The sequence below is a fragment of the Oncorhynchus gorbuscha genome, linkage group LG17 (genome assembly GCF_021184085.1).
Source record: "Oncorhynchus gorbuscha isolate QuinsamMale2020 ecotype Even-year linkage group LG17, OgorEven_v1.0, whole genome shotgun sequence".
Taxonomy (NCBI): domain Eukaryota; kingdom Metazoa; phylum Chordata; class Actinopteri; order Salmoniformes; family Salmonidae; genus Oncorhynchus; species Oncorhynchus gorbuscha.
Window position 1 is genome coordinate 24,654,999 of NC_060189.1, and position 15,063 is coordinate 24,670,061.

Here is a 15,063-nt window from a genome sequence, read left to right on the forward strand (position 1 = left end):
AGTAGTGACCACAGACCACTTCTCAGTTCCTATGCTTCCTGGCTGATGTTTTGGTCACTTTTGAATGCTGGCGGTGCTTTCACTCTAGTGGTAGCATGAGATGGAGTCATCCATCATCCAGGATGGCACATCAATGCGAGCTGTGGCAAGAAGGTTTGCTGTGTCTGTCAGCGTAGTGTCCAGAGCATGGAGGCGCTACCAGGAGACAGACCAGTACATCAGGAGACGTGGAGGAGTCCGTAGGAGGGCAACAACCCAGCAGCAGGACCGCTACCTCTGCCTTTGTGCAAGGGGGAGCAGGAGGAGCACTGCCAGAGCCCTGCAAAAGGACCTCCAGCAGGCCACAAATGTGCATGTGTCTGCTCAAACGGTCAGAAACAGACTCTATGAGGGTGGTATGAGGGCCCGACGTCCACAGGTGGGGGTTATGCTTACAGCCCAACACCGTGCAGGACGTTTGGCATTTGCCAGAGAACACCAAGATTGGCCAATTCGCCACTGGCGCCCTGTGCTCTTCACAGATGAAAGCAGGTTCACACTGAGCATGTGACAGACGCCGTGGAGAACGTTCTGCTGCCTGCAACATCCTCCAGCATGACCGGTTTGGCGGTGGGTCAGTCATGGTGTGGGGTGGCATTTCTTTGGGGGGGCCCGCACAGCCCTCCATGTGCTCGCCAGAGGTAGCCTGACTGCCATTAGGTACCGAGATGAGATCATCAGACCCCTTGTGAGACCATATGCTGGTACGGTTGGCCCTGGGTTCCTCCTAATGCAAGACAATGCTATACCTCATGTGGCTGGAGTGTGTCAGCAGCTCCTGCAAGAGGAAGGCATTGATGCTATGGACTGGACCGCCCGTTCCCCAGACCTGAATCCAATTGAGCACATCTGGGACATCATGTCTCACTCCATCCACCAACGCTACGTTGCACCACAGACTGTCCAGGAGTTGGCGGATGCTTTAGTCCAGGTCTGGGAAGAGATCCCTCAGGAGACCATCCGCCACCTCATCAGGAGCATGCCCAGGCGTTGTAGGGAGGTTATACAGGCACGTGGAGGCCACACACAATACTGAGCCTCATTTTGACTTGTTTTAAGGACATTACATCAAAGTTGGATCAGCCTGTAGTGTGGTTTTCCACTTTAATTTTGAGTGTGACTCCAAATCCAGACCTCCATGGGTTGATACATTTGATTTCCATTGATCATTTTTGTGTGATTTTGTTGTCAGCACATTCAACTATGTAAAGAAAAAAGTATTTAATGAGAATATTTCATTCATTCAGATCTAGGATGTGTTATTTTAGTGTTCCCTTTATTTTTTGAGCAGTGTATTTAGCTTTGTCTGCAGTGTTTGGTTCAACATTAAATTCATTAGACCAAAATGGTTTTTTAAAATTTATTTTTGACATGAAGCATAAAACAAAGGTTCCTCTGTGAATGGTGGAAAGTTAGACAACTGTAACATCTTACACCCACTCAATTGCATAGGGTCAGATAAGCCATTGAAACAATGGATTGCAAAAATAAACACAGTATAGGCATAATATCAGCATCAAACAAACTGTATAAAATGCATATCCTATTCTAAAGGCACATTTTGTTTTATATTTTGTGCACAATTCATCACAACACAATCTTTGGTTTAAAGCGTATGCAAAAGCACTAGGGAATAGGGACATATTTTTTTCTTGCATGGACAAAGAAAATTCCACCAGTGTTGTACTGTATCAATAAACTGCAAACTAACCAAAAGAGTTGCAAGCTTATAAGCCATTGGTAAAGGATACTTAAAACCTTACATACACACACACCACCCAGAGTAAAAAGAAATACACCAACTCTGAATATTACACTTTTCACAAATAGTGTAAAATATAATGATTAAATGAATACTCAAAAACAGGAAAAACGTCATAGAAAAAAAACACAGTATTACCATGAAGTTTACGAAGACAAGCTTTTCTCAAATTCTAGAACTGTTCTCATGACATTAAGTATTACAGAAGGAAGATTGCAATTTGATGGTTAATTTCCTCCACTTTAAATACTAGTTCAAACAAATTCAAGGTTATCATCTTAAGGCAATAAAAAGACAAGTGATTGTCTATAATGAATCAGTAGTTTGAAAAGTGAACCTCACATTTCACATGGCATTTTTGCAGATACAGTATAGCAAGCTGTTCATGAAAGACACAACATTGTAAATACTTAAATGTTAAAACTAAACACATCTTTGGTAAATTTAATATAAAATATACTATATCTGGTATATCTTTCTAAGGCTATATTCGATATGCCTTTTAGTTAGTATTTAGTATTTTGTTTAGAACAGCATCACATATGAAGAACATTGGTAGGTTATCAAAAATAGGGCTCAGGGCTTTCCAGAGGAATGAGCAAAAAACGCAGTACTTTAAATTCACATTGGTTTTAATAACCACAAGAAATAACTGCAAGATAAAACAGGAGGATATATATATCAAAAACAATGGAAGAAAACCAAACGATCCTCTCTCTACAGTAAGCTGTGCCCATTTGTGATCATCAATTAAAATGTGGGACAAAACGCAATCCTAGACCTCAGTTGACAGTAGTCAGTCAGTGACAACATTATCATTACTACCAAAGTATTTACTCATATTTCACATCGGCCTATATAACACTGCAAGAAGTTGGTTGCTTAATGTTGAATCAAGCCAAGATGTCAGTCTGTCTGTGTCCAGATCACAGCAGATCAGTTGCTGTAGGCCTTTTCCTGTCACTGTCACTTAATTATAACTTACAACATGAAAGTGTTCATACAGGGTATCTCTCATGTATATTTATACGTTATCATGCAGATTGGATTATATCGAAGAAATATGATCTAACGCAATGTGAAAAGAAGCGAGACCTCTCTTGCAAGTGGATGAGGTCAGTGGGCATCCATTAATCAGCTAGCTGTTCCTAGTTAAGGAGAACACAATTGACTCTCAGACTATTCATCCCTTTAGTAATTTCTTAAACCTAGTTCTCCCTGCCGTTCACCAATGGAACTGGCTTGCTAACATATTCCTCTTCTCAATATGGCCAAGCCACTCCATCTACAGGACCTGTTTGGATGGACTTAACTGCACAGAGCCACCACCACTCACTGCCTAGTATAGCACAGATTCCGTTTTTTTTCTCTCACGGATTTGCCCCATCAGATCTGTCCCCGTCATGATTGGAGGCTCCTCCCTGTCCTTCCACAGGCCTGTGACCGGATTGGTGGTTGCAGTTATTTTCAGTTCCTGCCTCTCGCAGTGTCAGACGGTTGATTGCTGTCCAGAGTCTCTCGTTCTCTTTGAGCTGATCACTGAACTGTTATCATAGAGAACAACACTTTATAACACTCATCTGTCTGCATAGCAATGGAGTTGAGCGGTTTTACAGAATAGGGACTCGACTCGGTGTTACTACACAACTTTGCTCACAGGTGCTAGACAGTCTGTAGTGAGTAACGCTTACCTGCTTCTGTAACAACTGGATGGTTGCCTCTTGACGACTGACTGTCTCTCGCAACTGCAAAAGAAAATAGCAACTGTAACAGCATAAGACTGCACCAGACAGTAGTCTGGGAACATATCGCAGCTGCTCGTGTTTGTTCTGTGTGTCTCTGTAGTTGTTGCGGTATGTTCACAGACTACTGTCTGGTGCAGTCTTGTGCTGTTACAATGTGTGTAAGGGCTTATCTTGCACATACCTGTGCTACCTCACTGCTTCCTCTGCAGCAAGTTGACACCTCCCCTTTCTTACAGGCTCCTGCCTCCTCAAACCCATTGACCCCGTCACAGCCCATACGAGCAGTCTAAAGAAACAACACTTGGTTAGGTTGAGGCATTGGCATGGGGATGTAGTCAAGTATGGAGGATCCAGACATGCGGTGGTCATTACCGGGAGCTCTTTCTCAGTGGCGGCAGCAGCGGCTGCAGCCTTCAGCTCCTGCAGCTCCTCGTAAGGCAGTGTAACGCTCTCAGGGAAAGAAGGAGCCACTGGGCCAGGCATGGAGCCCCTGAAATCCTCTGGCATCGGGATGAACTCTGCATCCTGGAGCTCCTGTTAGGGAAGATGGACAGAGAGGGACACAAACAACATTCAGTGGCCATAGCCCTCTCTGTTTTGGCTTTCATTATGCTTTGTGGTTTTGATTACAAACCTTGCGCAGCCAGAAGGGACAGGAGCTGTCGCCGGTCTGGTTCGTTATAGACATCATGGAGGTCTCGATGCGTCGCTCGTCTGTGTCAGCCTCCTTAGTGCCCCCCAGGCCCCCTTCACGCAGCCCTGTCTCTGAGCCTGGCTCACTCTCCAGATCCACAGTTGTGGTAGAGGCTTGGCCTAGCCCTTAGTGTGCACCGACAAACACCAGGACACACCACATGGTCAGTACATTACCATACTGGTATAAAACTTCGTACATGTTCTCATTGTGAATGTAATGTAACCAGGGAGGGATAATGTAACCAGAGAGACCATGGCCATCTTACTTACCACAGCCAATTGAAAGTCCACTGCTGTTTGAGCGTATAGTTTTAGAATTGAGAACCTTTTCTGAAACAGAGAACAGAATCAATCAATCTCAAATGTATTTTTCAACAAATGATTAGCTGGTGTTAGAACAGAAGTAAGTGGCTAGTGGCTAGTGGCTAACCCATGATGAGAATGGTGTGCCAGCCGCGACAGGAGAGGTCTGGCACATGGTGGAGGGAGCCGAAAATGGGTCGTGGTAAAGCAGGGCAAACCTCCGAGCCAAAGCCCTTGTCAGCGGGCATTCCCAGGCGTCCATTTCCTGCGTTTCCCCAGGCAAAGATCTGATTGTCTGAAAGGATCAGAGAGAAATAATCTATTGGTCCACAGATAATTTGCCAATATCCATCCTTCCAGCACCTGGAAACAGGAATCCTGTTCCTGAGGTGCTACCAGTATTCTCCATAATTTTGAGTCCTACTCATGTAGGTCAGAGGACTCCCTAGCTAACAGAATAAAGCAAGAAAAAAAAGCTGGATAGAGTTACAGCCTTATTCTAAAATCGATAAACATATTTTTTTTCCCAAATCAATCTACACACAATACCCCAAAATGACAAAGCAAAAACAGGTTTTAAACATTTTTTAAAATGTATTAAAAATAAAAAACAGATACCTTATTTACATAAGTATTTAGACCCTTTACTATGTGGCTCGAAAATTGAGCTCAGGTGCATCCTGTTCCCATTGATCATCCTTGATGTTTCTACAACTTGATTGGAGTCCACCTGTGGTAAATTTAATGAGTTGAAAATGTACACACCTGTCTATACAGTTGACAGTCCATGTCAGAGCGAAAACCAAGACATGAGGTCGAAGGAATTGTCCATAGAGCTCCGAGACAAGATTGTGTCGAGGCACAGATCTTGAGAAGTGTACAAATGTCTGCAGCATTGAAGGTCCCAAGAACACAGTGGCCTCCATAATTCTTAAAAAGTTTGGAACAACCAAGACTCTTCCTAGAGCTGGCAGCCCGGCAGAACTGAGCAATCGGGGGAGAAGAGCCTTGGTCAGGGAGGTGACCCAAGAATCCGATGGTCACTCTGACAGAGCTCTAGAGTTCCTCTGTGGAGATGGGAGAACCTTCCCGAAGGACAACCATCTTTGCAGCACTACCAATGAGGCCTTTATGGTAGAGAGGCCAGACGGAAGACACTCCTCAGTAAAAGGCACATGACAGCCCGCTTGGAGTTTACCAAAAGGCACCTAAAGAACTCTCAGACTATGACAAACAAGATTCTCTGGTGATGAAACCTAAATGGAACTCTGGCACCATCCCTACGGTGAAGCATGGTGGTGGCAGCATCATGCTGTTTGGATGTTTTTCAGCTGAAGGAACTGGGAGACTAGTCAGGATCAAGGGAAAGATGAATGGAGCAAAGTACAGAGAGATCCTTGATGAAAAGTTGCTCCAGAGTGCTCAGAACCTCAGACTGGGACGGAGGTTCACCTTCAAACAGGACAACGACCCTAAGCACACATCCAAGACAACGCAGGAGTGGCTTCGGGACATGTCTTTGAATGTCCTTGAGTGGCCCAGCCAGAGCCCGGACTTGAACCTGATCCAAAATCTCTGGAGACCTGAAAATAGTTGTGCAGCGACGCTCCCCAGCCAACCTGACAGGTTTTGAGAAGAGAAGAATGCAGAGAAGAATGGGAGAAACTCCCCAAATACAGGTGTGCCAAACTTTTAGGGTTTATGCTCTGTACCAAAGGTACTTCAACAATGTACAGAGTAAAGGGTCTGAATACTTAAATAAATGGGATATTTTTATACATTTGCTAAAATGTCTTTGTCATTATGGGGTATTGTGTGTAGATTGATGAGGGGAAAAGCTGTTTGATCCATTTTTGAATAAGGCTGTAAAGTAACAAAATGTGGAAAAAGTCAATGCACTGTAAACACTGAACAGTATATGACAACAACATGCTGCAACAGAGAATGTTCAAGTTTAGTTGTGTTTCTGACCCTTCGTGGCTGCGATGGTGAAGCCATCTCCACAAGACACTTTGCTGACCACCTTCCCCCCGAAAGACCCCAACAGCAGCTGGACACCCTGGTGCTTCTTGAAGTCCTTTACACCCAGCTGACCGTACTTGTTGCACCCAAAGGTCATCAGCCGCCCACGTTCTGCAATATCAGAGTTCAATCAGAACCATGTTTTGATATAAAAATCAATATCCTTCCCACCTAGCTATCTTAAGGTGAATGCACTAACTGTAAGTCACTCTGGATAAGAGCGTCTGCTAAATGACTAAAATGTTTAAAAAAATATATATATAATAATTGTGGGCTCAAGGAAAGAGACAGGAGAGAGTCTGGTCGCTGTACCGTCAATGGCAGCAGTGTGAGTCTTCCCAGCTGAAATGATTTGGATCTTATACCTGGCCAGCTGCTTGACCAGAGTGAGTGTGGTGGTGTATGGAATCCCCTGGTAGGCCTGACATTGGAAAAGGAGGAAAACTTAAATTCTCCACCATTACTGGTGTTATTCCTTATTTTAAAGGAATGAGAAGAGCCTGTGAGTGGATCTTGGTATGAGGAATGTGGTGCTGTACCTCTCCAGGAAGGTTTTTGAGGCCAGAGACTCCCAGGTTCAGACCCAGCTTGTTCAGATCGTTGTTCCCACAGGCCAGGACTTTGCCAGACTCTGTCAGGAAAAAGGTTCCGTCAAGGCCACAGGACACGGATGAGATAATGGCTCCTTTGGGGATCTCCACCTGTGAACGCCAGACGATACACAACATTATGCTTCCTACTGATTTAAACAGTGGACTCAAACACATTTCCATTCATTTGTCTCGACAATAAAATTGAGACGCCACTGCCCCTTTCTCCATAAGCATATTTACATGATATGTGTTCAAGCTCTCTGCTGAAAAAGAAAGGGCATGATCTTACTTGCATGGGTGAGTTAAAGTCATCCTCACAGTCCAGGCCAAGACGCCCTGAGGAAAATAACTTAAATGAATTATGTTCCGCATCATCTTAGCGCCATCTACTGGCCAAGATAAGGGGGGACAACGGAAAGGATATGGAGCTTGAACGAGGCATTGTGGTAGACATGAAGTACTACCTTGTTGCTCAGTATCAATGCTCTGGTACATACCATGCTCTCCACAGCCCCAGGAGTAGAGATCTCCACTGTGAGTCAGCACAACCACATGGTTGTCCCCACAGGACACCTGCCTGACAGGTCGCTCCTCAAAGAAATCCAACAGCACGGGCTCTAGCACCTCCATGCCCTGCTCGTTCTCCACTCCGATACAGCCGTAGTAGTCAGAACCAAACATGTACATCTGGTCCTCATCTGAAACCAAACACATCAACAGCATGTCGTCAAACAAGACCAAATTGTATTGTATGACACAGGGTTGCAAATTGCTGTCTGAATTGTTTATCTCTGTTGTTAAAAAACAACAACAGAGCCCTCCCATTGTAAACATCCTATTCTACTGGCACATAAGTAGTGCTCCACACAGACACACAACTCACCAGTGACACAGGCGGTGAAATCTGCTCCACACGCGACCTGACGGATGGCCTTTCCCTGGAGCCTCTCCACCTTGCGTGGCTGCCGGTACGAGGCCTGGTCTCCATGGCCCAGCTGGCCCACCATCTTGGCCCCGCCTTGGACACTCTAAAATGGAAGCAGGACATCAAAGAGCACATGTTTAATCAACAAAAACAACTTTCAAGTTCTTGTCATGTATTTTCTGCCTTGGACTTAAAGGAACAGCATGGTACTCACAGCCCAAGTGTACAGCTCTTTCTCCACGGTAACCACAGCAAAGTGGGTCTCCCCTGCACAAACATGCTGGGCACCGCTGCCTCCTTTAAAGGCATCCAGTTTCTGGGGTGTGAACTTTCCCCCTCCCCAGAAATACACCTCCCTAGAGCGTGTTGTCACTACAGCAACAGGGCTCTCAGTCACAGTGCTCAACCTATAGACAAGTCACAAAATATCTTAATTCAACAAAATCATCTTACAAATACCACATTTACATGATTAGGTGAGAATGTGTTCAACATACTTTGGTTTTTTCATTGCTGAGTTCAGCAAGGCAACTCTGTCCTCAAGCTCCCTGAAACAAAAAGAGGTTGTTAACACAATGAAAACAGCAGTTTTGATGACGTCTCTACACCTATTTGAACAATCACACAATCTCCTCAATCTTTCAGACATCCCACCACATTCTCTCTCCCATTCACCAGACTCACTGCTTGCGGCAGGAGATGATTGGCTGGTCCAGAATCTCCTCAGCAGTGGGTCTCTTTTCTGGATCCTGCAAATCAATGTATCTTACATTACATTACCATCCATCACACATATTTCTCCATGTAGAAAATGTGTGGTAATATCGTACATCAACTGATTCCCTACATACAATGTATACTTAGGGTGATGCTACATTCTATCGCACTGACGATGACAGCCATGAAAGACTGAAATGACAGTATACCGTACACATTGCTGAAGGGTTCCTCACCTGATCTAAGCATTCGTACACCAGCTTGATCAGCGCCGAGGAATACACATCAGAGTTGACCTCCATGGTCCAGTTTCCCTGCACTATCTTCACACACAGGTTCAGCGGATTCTACATGGACACAAGCAGCAACCGTCAACCCGGAAATGCATTAAAGTGACATCAACAGAGCATTATCAGCCAATGCCGTGTATTTAACATTAGAACAAATGATAATAGCAGGCAAATGTGTATCAATTAGACAATGGTGGTAAAAGATAAGCAGGGCACATACCGTAGCATCAAATGTTCTGGTCAGAGTTAAGACTTCAAAAATGACACAGCCCATAGCCCAGATGTCTGATTTGAAGTTGTACTTCACACCTTGACACAGTTCAGGAGACATGTAGTATGGGGTTCCTACACACTAGATTTATACAGGAAAATGCACAAAAAAAGTAACTTAGAAGATATCTATACCTTACACAAAACTAAATGTGAATATGCACAAAACACTTTGCAAATAAAAATAGCTTGAGTGAGTCCTAATCAAAGAATTGCAAAACTATGGGCATGACAAATATGCACAGTAAAACATTCAATTGTTCTGACAAAATATTTCATATTCCCATGGATTCTAAAAGGGTATCGCAATGAAAGCTATTTATATTCAAAGCAGCAGACATGCGCAGCCTCATAATATACTCTATGACATATGCACTCTGCTCAAGGTCACAACAGACAATTAGCTGCACACTCGCTGCTGCCTTCTCTGCCGACTGCCTCCATCATACAGAAGTCATGTCCCTGTGGCAGAGTGAACATCAATTGATGATGCTGACTACAGATACAGCAGTCTTAGGTACACTCAGGGAGAGACATGTAGACCATGCCCACAAAGGGACAGAACAACCACACTGCTCTCAAGTCTTCATTTGGTTGAGTGCTCAGTCTGCCCACCAAATCTGTTAACTGAATGTGATCAGCATACACTCCGTAATAGCTCTGTAATAAGCTCTGTAGTAACTATAATGGCTGCGAGTTCTGAGATCTGCTTGGTCAACGTAAAACAGACCAGCGCAGCTTTCCAGGTTAATACTTCAATGTAACTTACAGTCTCAGCCATGGCAAACTGTGAGTCAAGCTTCTTAGCCAGCCCGTAATCACCCAACTTAATAAGGTTGGTTTTAGTTAGGAAGATATTCAGCGTCTTGATATCCCTTCAAGAGAAGAATAAAGTAGGTCAAAAAATAAAATAGTGACCAGATCAAACAATGGGGACTGTTGTATTAATAACCAACACAGCTTACATACAATACTCATAATCAAAGCATATTGTAGCACAATAAAGGAGTAAAGCCCGGACCCAACCCTGGTATTTACCGGTGCAGGATACCAGCCTTATGAATGTGAGCCACTGCAGAGGCAACTTGGTACAGGTACCATATGACAACCTGGGAGTATTTAAGATGTTTAAGATATTAGAAAACTGGTGAGGAAAAGATTAAGTTGAATGTTCACCATTGTTCCTAACTAGGGCAAAGTCAGAGCCATTATGTGTCATTATGTGTCAATACACTCTTACAACATGTTGGGTTTAATTTTCATACCTCCTCAGTGAAGAGTTTCCCCTTCTGTTGGTTGATTTTATCATAAAGATTTCCTCCTGAAATTGAAAAGACAGTTGTTTTTTTCTATTGTTACTGTAAATGCCAGACAATTGGGGCAATCATATTTCAGTTGAGCCAATATCAATATCATATCACACAAAACATTATGTTGAATAAAGACATTTCATAATACATCTTTAATATCCCAAAAGTATTTCATACAAATACACCAACTCCAAGTGATAAGATGCTGCCATATCTCACCATTGCAGTATTCAAGCTCAATGAGAAGAGTGTCCTTGTCCATGAAATGGTTGAAGTAGGCTATGATGTTGTTGTGCTGTAGGATGGAGAGGATGCTGATCTCGTTTGTCACATCCTTACGCTCTTTATCTGAGAGGCAGTTCAAGTCCACCTCCTTCCACACCACCAGAGAGTTGTCCTGTAGATCGATAAGACAGGGAACAGACAGAGAAAGGTCAGTTCGAGATCAGAAAGGCATTCACTGTGAATGCTAAAACAAACAACACTCTGAGAGACCTCAGGAAGCACAACTTTACTGCAATGGCCTCCTCAAAGTTAAACAAAATGAACTGTATTCCTTTTATTTTTCTAGTGTGCTACTGCTAATAGAAAATGTAATATGATAATAATAACAGATGCTAAAACAGGGTATATCCCTAATAATGTACTATACATGATGTAGGCTCTAATCAAACAAACTGTTATTTCAGCAAGTAAACTAAAAGTTTAACCTTTACAAAAGGTTGTCGATTTCCTGCTGTTTTCATATAAATACAAACCATACTTTGTCCTTAAACATTGCTCTAGTTGTGCAAAGTTACGGGGATAATGGCAGTTTTGTCAAATGGCTTGAGAATGTAATAAATCTTGCTATCATGCATTTCCCACTGGGGTATGAAAACTAAAGTAAACTGTCTCAGAGGCTACTGGCCATGTTTGGTGAGAGATTCACACAGCATGCTGGGGGAAGCTATTGTAGATCACTAATAAACAGGCCTAATAGGTCTTAACAAAACTGTGTGTGTGTGTGTGTACAACAGTGGCAGTGACACACACTAGCATATTCCTAGGATCTCTCCAAGAATTATAGAAGTAGATCTTAACCTGCTTACCTCTGTTCGTCTGTATAAGGTTGCTTCGCCAAATGCCCCTCTTCCAAGGATACGGATTGGAATGTAATGTAACTTTTCTTCCTCGCCGCTGTATACTGACGTCGATCGCCCACTGGCGACAGATTCACTCCCAGAATCTGAATATATCGAGGCGTAATGCCTTTCGTAGTCTTCAAGTGACATTTTGAGTATAAGTAAAGCTCGCCAACTATTTACAAATTAATATCGTAAACAAACTCGTAAAATATATTTCCTTAAAATCCAATTTCGGGGAGTAGAGTTCGAGCTAGTAGGCTAGGCTGCTGCACAGAATATTAAGCAGCAGCAGTAGCGTGCAACAGAGTTGCACAAGTGTTGTTGATTTGCTAGCTACAGTTACCAAGTTACCAGGAAATCTTTTGGCCTAGTCTCCTTCGAAACCTTTGGACGTTAACGTTAATGCGCAGTATTACAATAACCATCTCTCCTGATCTGATAATCGTTACTAAGTTGTCTACTGTCTGCAGTTTACCCACTTTACTAACTTTACATTTAGGAAGCTGACAGTACCGCACACTAGACTGTGCCACAGCGCAATAAGGAGTCCATCTTTTCCATGTCCATGCATAGGCAAAGATGGAGAGGCGAAGCGAGAGGCTCAACTCCACCCAAAATCTGTCCGCGCAGGAATACAGCAATTATCAGACCAAGTCAGGACTTTTTGAATGGAAGTCTATGAGAGTGTCGAATTGCTAATTTACTACGTGAGTCTTATTTGATCGAATATAAGTTTCGTAATGTTTAGGTTGTTACAAATGTACTGATATAAGTGGACGCACGTGCCATCCGGTAACTTTGATAAAAATATATTTTATATCGGTGTTGTCTCCGTTGTTCACACGCGTATCTCCCCTCTCATTGGCTAGAATGTTCACGCTTGAGCTCGCCCCTTCCGCCTGCCGTCCGCTTTTGCGAACATGTATTTCCATTGTCAGAGTGGTTAGTTGACTATCTTGACCAGATAATGTGTTCTCTTTTACATAGGCTAGTACCCGGAAACACTCAAGTTAGTTCATAATATGGTAATGAGTGAAAGTAAGGCGGGACGGTCCTGTATGGCGTCCCAGCAAAATAAATAGTGGAGGTACGCGGTACCGGTTAAACGTGAGCCACACAACATGCCCAAAAATCTATAGGCTACACCATAATTTAACATTACGGCATTTCAGGCCCCATTAAAAATGTGCGAATTGACTCGAAACCAGGTGGTGGTATACGCACCAAATTGTGTTGTGGTTTGAGGAGAACACTTATATTTTGACAAGACAGAGATATTTCGCTGAGACGCTCCCAGACGAGGCGGAGATGAGTGCCTAGACAACAGAGGATGCATCAATTTGGGCTAGTGTAGGCCTAATGACAATCATAGAATGTTATTACAATATACTTAGGTCTTCTGTAACAGATATGTCTTTCCATTCATCAGTGCACTGTTGGGGTTTGGGTGCTTGTGAGTGGACAAATGTGTGAGGGGGGCCTACAGGAGCGCATTTGTTAAAACTTCTTATGGCTGCAGGGACAGTATTGAGTAGCTTGGATGAAAGGTGCCCAGAGTAAACGGCCAGCTCCTCAGTCCCAGTTGCTAATATATGCATATTATTATTATTATTATTGGATAGAAAACACTCTGAAGTTTCTAAAACTGTTTGAATGATGTCTGTGAGTATAACAGAACTCATATGGCAGGCTAAAACCTGAGAAGAAATCCAAACAGGAAGTGGGGAATCTGAGGTTGGTCGATTTTCAACCCAGCCCCTATTGAATACACAGTGGGATATTGGTTATGTTGCACTTCCTAAGGCTTCCACTGGATGTCAACCATCTTTAGAAACTTGTTTGAGGATTCTACTGTGAAGTGGGGCTCATAAGGGCTGTTTGAGCCAGGTGTCTGGCAGAGTGCCACAGGCTCTGAGGCGCGGTCACAAGAGAGTTAGCTCTCGTTCCATTGCTTTTCTACAGACATAGGAATTCTAAGGTTGGAACATTATTGATGTTTTATGTTAAAAACATCCTAAAGATTGATTCCATACATCGTTTGACATGTTTCTACGGACAGTAACGGAACTTTTGACATTTCGTCTGCAACTAGGGAACGCGATTCATGACTTTGGATTTGTTTACCAAACGTGCTAACAAAAGTAGCTCTTTGGACATAAATGATGGACATTATCGAACTAAATCAAACATTTAATGTGGAACTGGGATTCCTGGGAGTGCATTCTGATGAAGATCATCAAAGGTAAGTGAATATTTATAATGCTATTTCTGACGTCTGTTGACTACCCAATATGGCAGATATCTTTTTGACTGCTTTGTTGTCTGAAAGCTGTACTCAGGTTAATGCATGGTTTGCTTTTTCTGTAAAGTTTTTTTGAAATCTGACACAGCGGTTGCATTAAGGAGAAGTGTATCTATATTTCCATGTCTAACAATTGTATTTTCATCGACATTTATAATGAGTATTTCTATAAAATGATGTGGCTCTCTGCAATATCACCAGATGTTTTTGGAACTAGTGAACATAACGCACCAATGTATACTGAGATTTTTTAAATATGCACTTTATCGAACAAAACATATATGTATTGTGTAACATGAAGTCCTATGAGTTTCATCTGATGAAGATCATCAAAGGTTAGTGATTCATTTTTATCTCTATTTGTGCTTTTTGTGACTCCTCTCTTTGGCTGGAAACATGGCTGAATCTTTCTGTGACTTGACGGTGACCTAACATAATCGTTTGTGGTGCTTTCTCTGTAAAGCCTATTTGAAATCTGACACTTTGCTGGGATTAACAACAATATTACCTTGAAAATGGTATAAAACATATGTATTTATGAGGAATTTTAATTATGACATTTCTGTTGTTTGAATTTTGCGCTCTGCACTTTCACAAGCTGTTGTCATGTCATCCCGTTAACGGGATTGCAGCCCTACGTAGTTTTTAAGTGATTGTTTGATGATCAGATAAAAACATATTGACTGGTTGTGTTTATGCCACATTAAAAGGCATAGGCGGCGTGTCCATAAGGGAAGCTTTCCCAAAAGTAAATGTAATTAAATTGCCAAAAGTATATAGCCTAATTGGCTTACTCCTGTCTATAGATAAATAAATAAAACCATTGAAAATAGGCTACTGCACCAGAAAGCATGAATTGGCCACAGAGGATTATTAGCTGCATAAACAAAAACAAAAACATGATTTTTAAAATATCGCATAGCCCACAGTCGGAATGCAATTATTTGCTTCATGACTGGCTG

The 15,063-nt window shown here is 42.7% G+C and overlaps 1 protein-coding gene across 1 annotated transcript; it reads right to left on the minus strand.

Moving 5' to 3' along the window:
* Positions 1-1,385: 1,385 nt before the first annotated feature.
* LOC124001752 (serine/threonine-protein kinase Nek9) lies at positions 1,386-12,422 on the minus strand. Its single transcript, XM_046308786.1, has 23 exons — positions 11,764-12,422; positions 10,892-11,069; positions 10,628-10,683; positions 10,401-10,471; positions 10,132-10,237; positions 9,313-9,444; positions 9,039-9,149; positions 8,770-8,834; positions 8,583-8,633; positions 8,300-8,492; positions 8,044-8,188; positions 7,658-7,858; positions 7,450-7,496; positions 7,107-7,268; positions 6,880-6,988; positions 6,517-6,678; positions 4,673-4,840; positions 4,513-4,572; positions 4,181-4,365; positions 3,919-4,080; positions 3,728-3,832; positions 3,493-3,546; positions 1,386-3,345 (listed from the first exon to the last, which is right to left on the minus strand). The coding sequence occupies exons 1-23, from the start codon at positions 11,944-11,946 to the stop codon at positions 3,172-3,174; spliced, it is 2,880 nt and encodes a 959-aa protein (XP_046164742.1). The 5' UTR covers positions 11,947-12,422; the 3' UTR covers positions 1,386-3,171.
* Positions 12,423-15,063: the final 2,641 nt, after the last annotated feature.

Excerpts from the sequence above, each read along its gene's own strand:
- LOC124001752 (XM_046308786.1), bottom strand. The coding sequence starts at position 11,946 with ATGTCACTTGAAGACTACGAAAGGCATTACGCCTCGATATATTCAGAT. Across the intron at positions 10,472-10,627 it reads GGAAACTCTTCACTGAGGAG|GTTGTCATATGGTACCTGTA; the intron begins GTATGAAAATTA and ends AAATACTCCCAG. Across the intron at positions 8,634-8,769 it reads ATCATCTCCTGCCGCAAGCA|GGAGCTTGAGGACAGAGTTG; the intron begins GTGAGTCTGGTG and ends TTTTTGTTTCAG.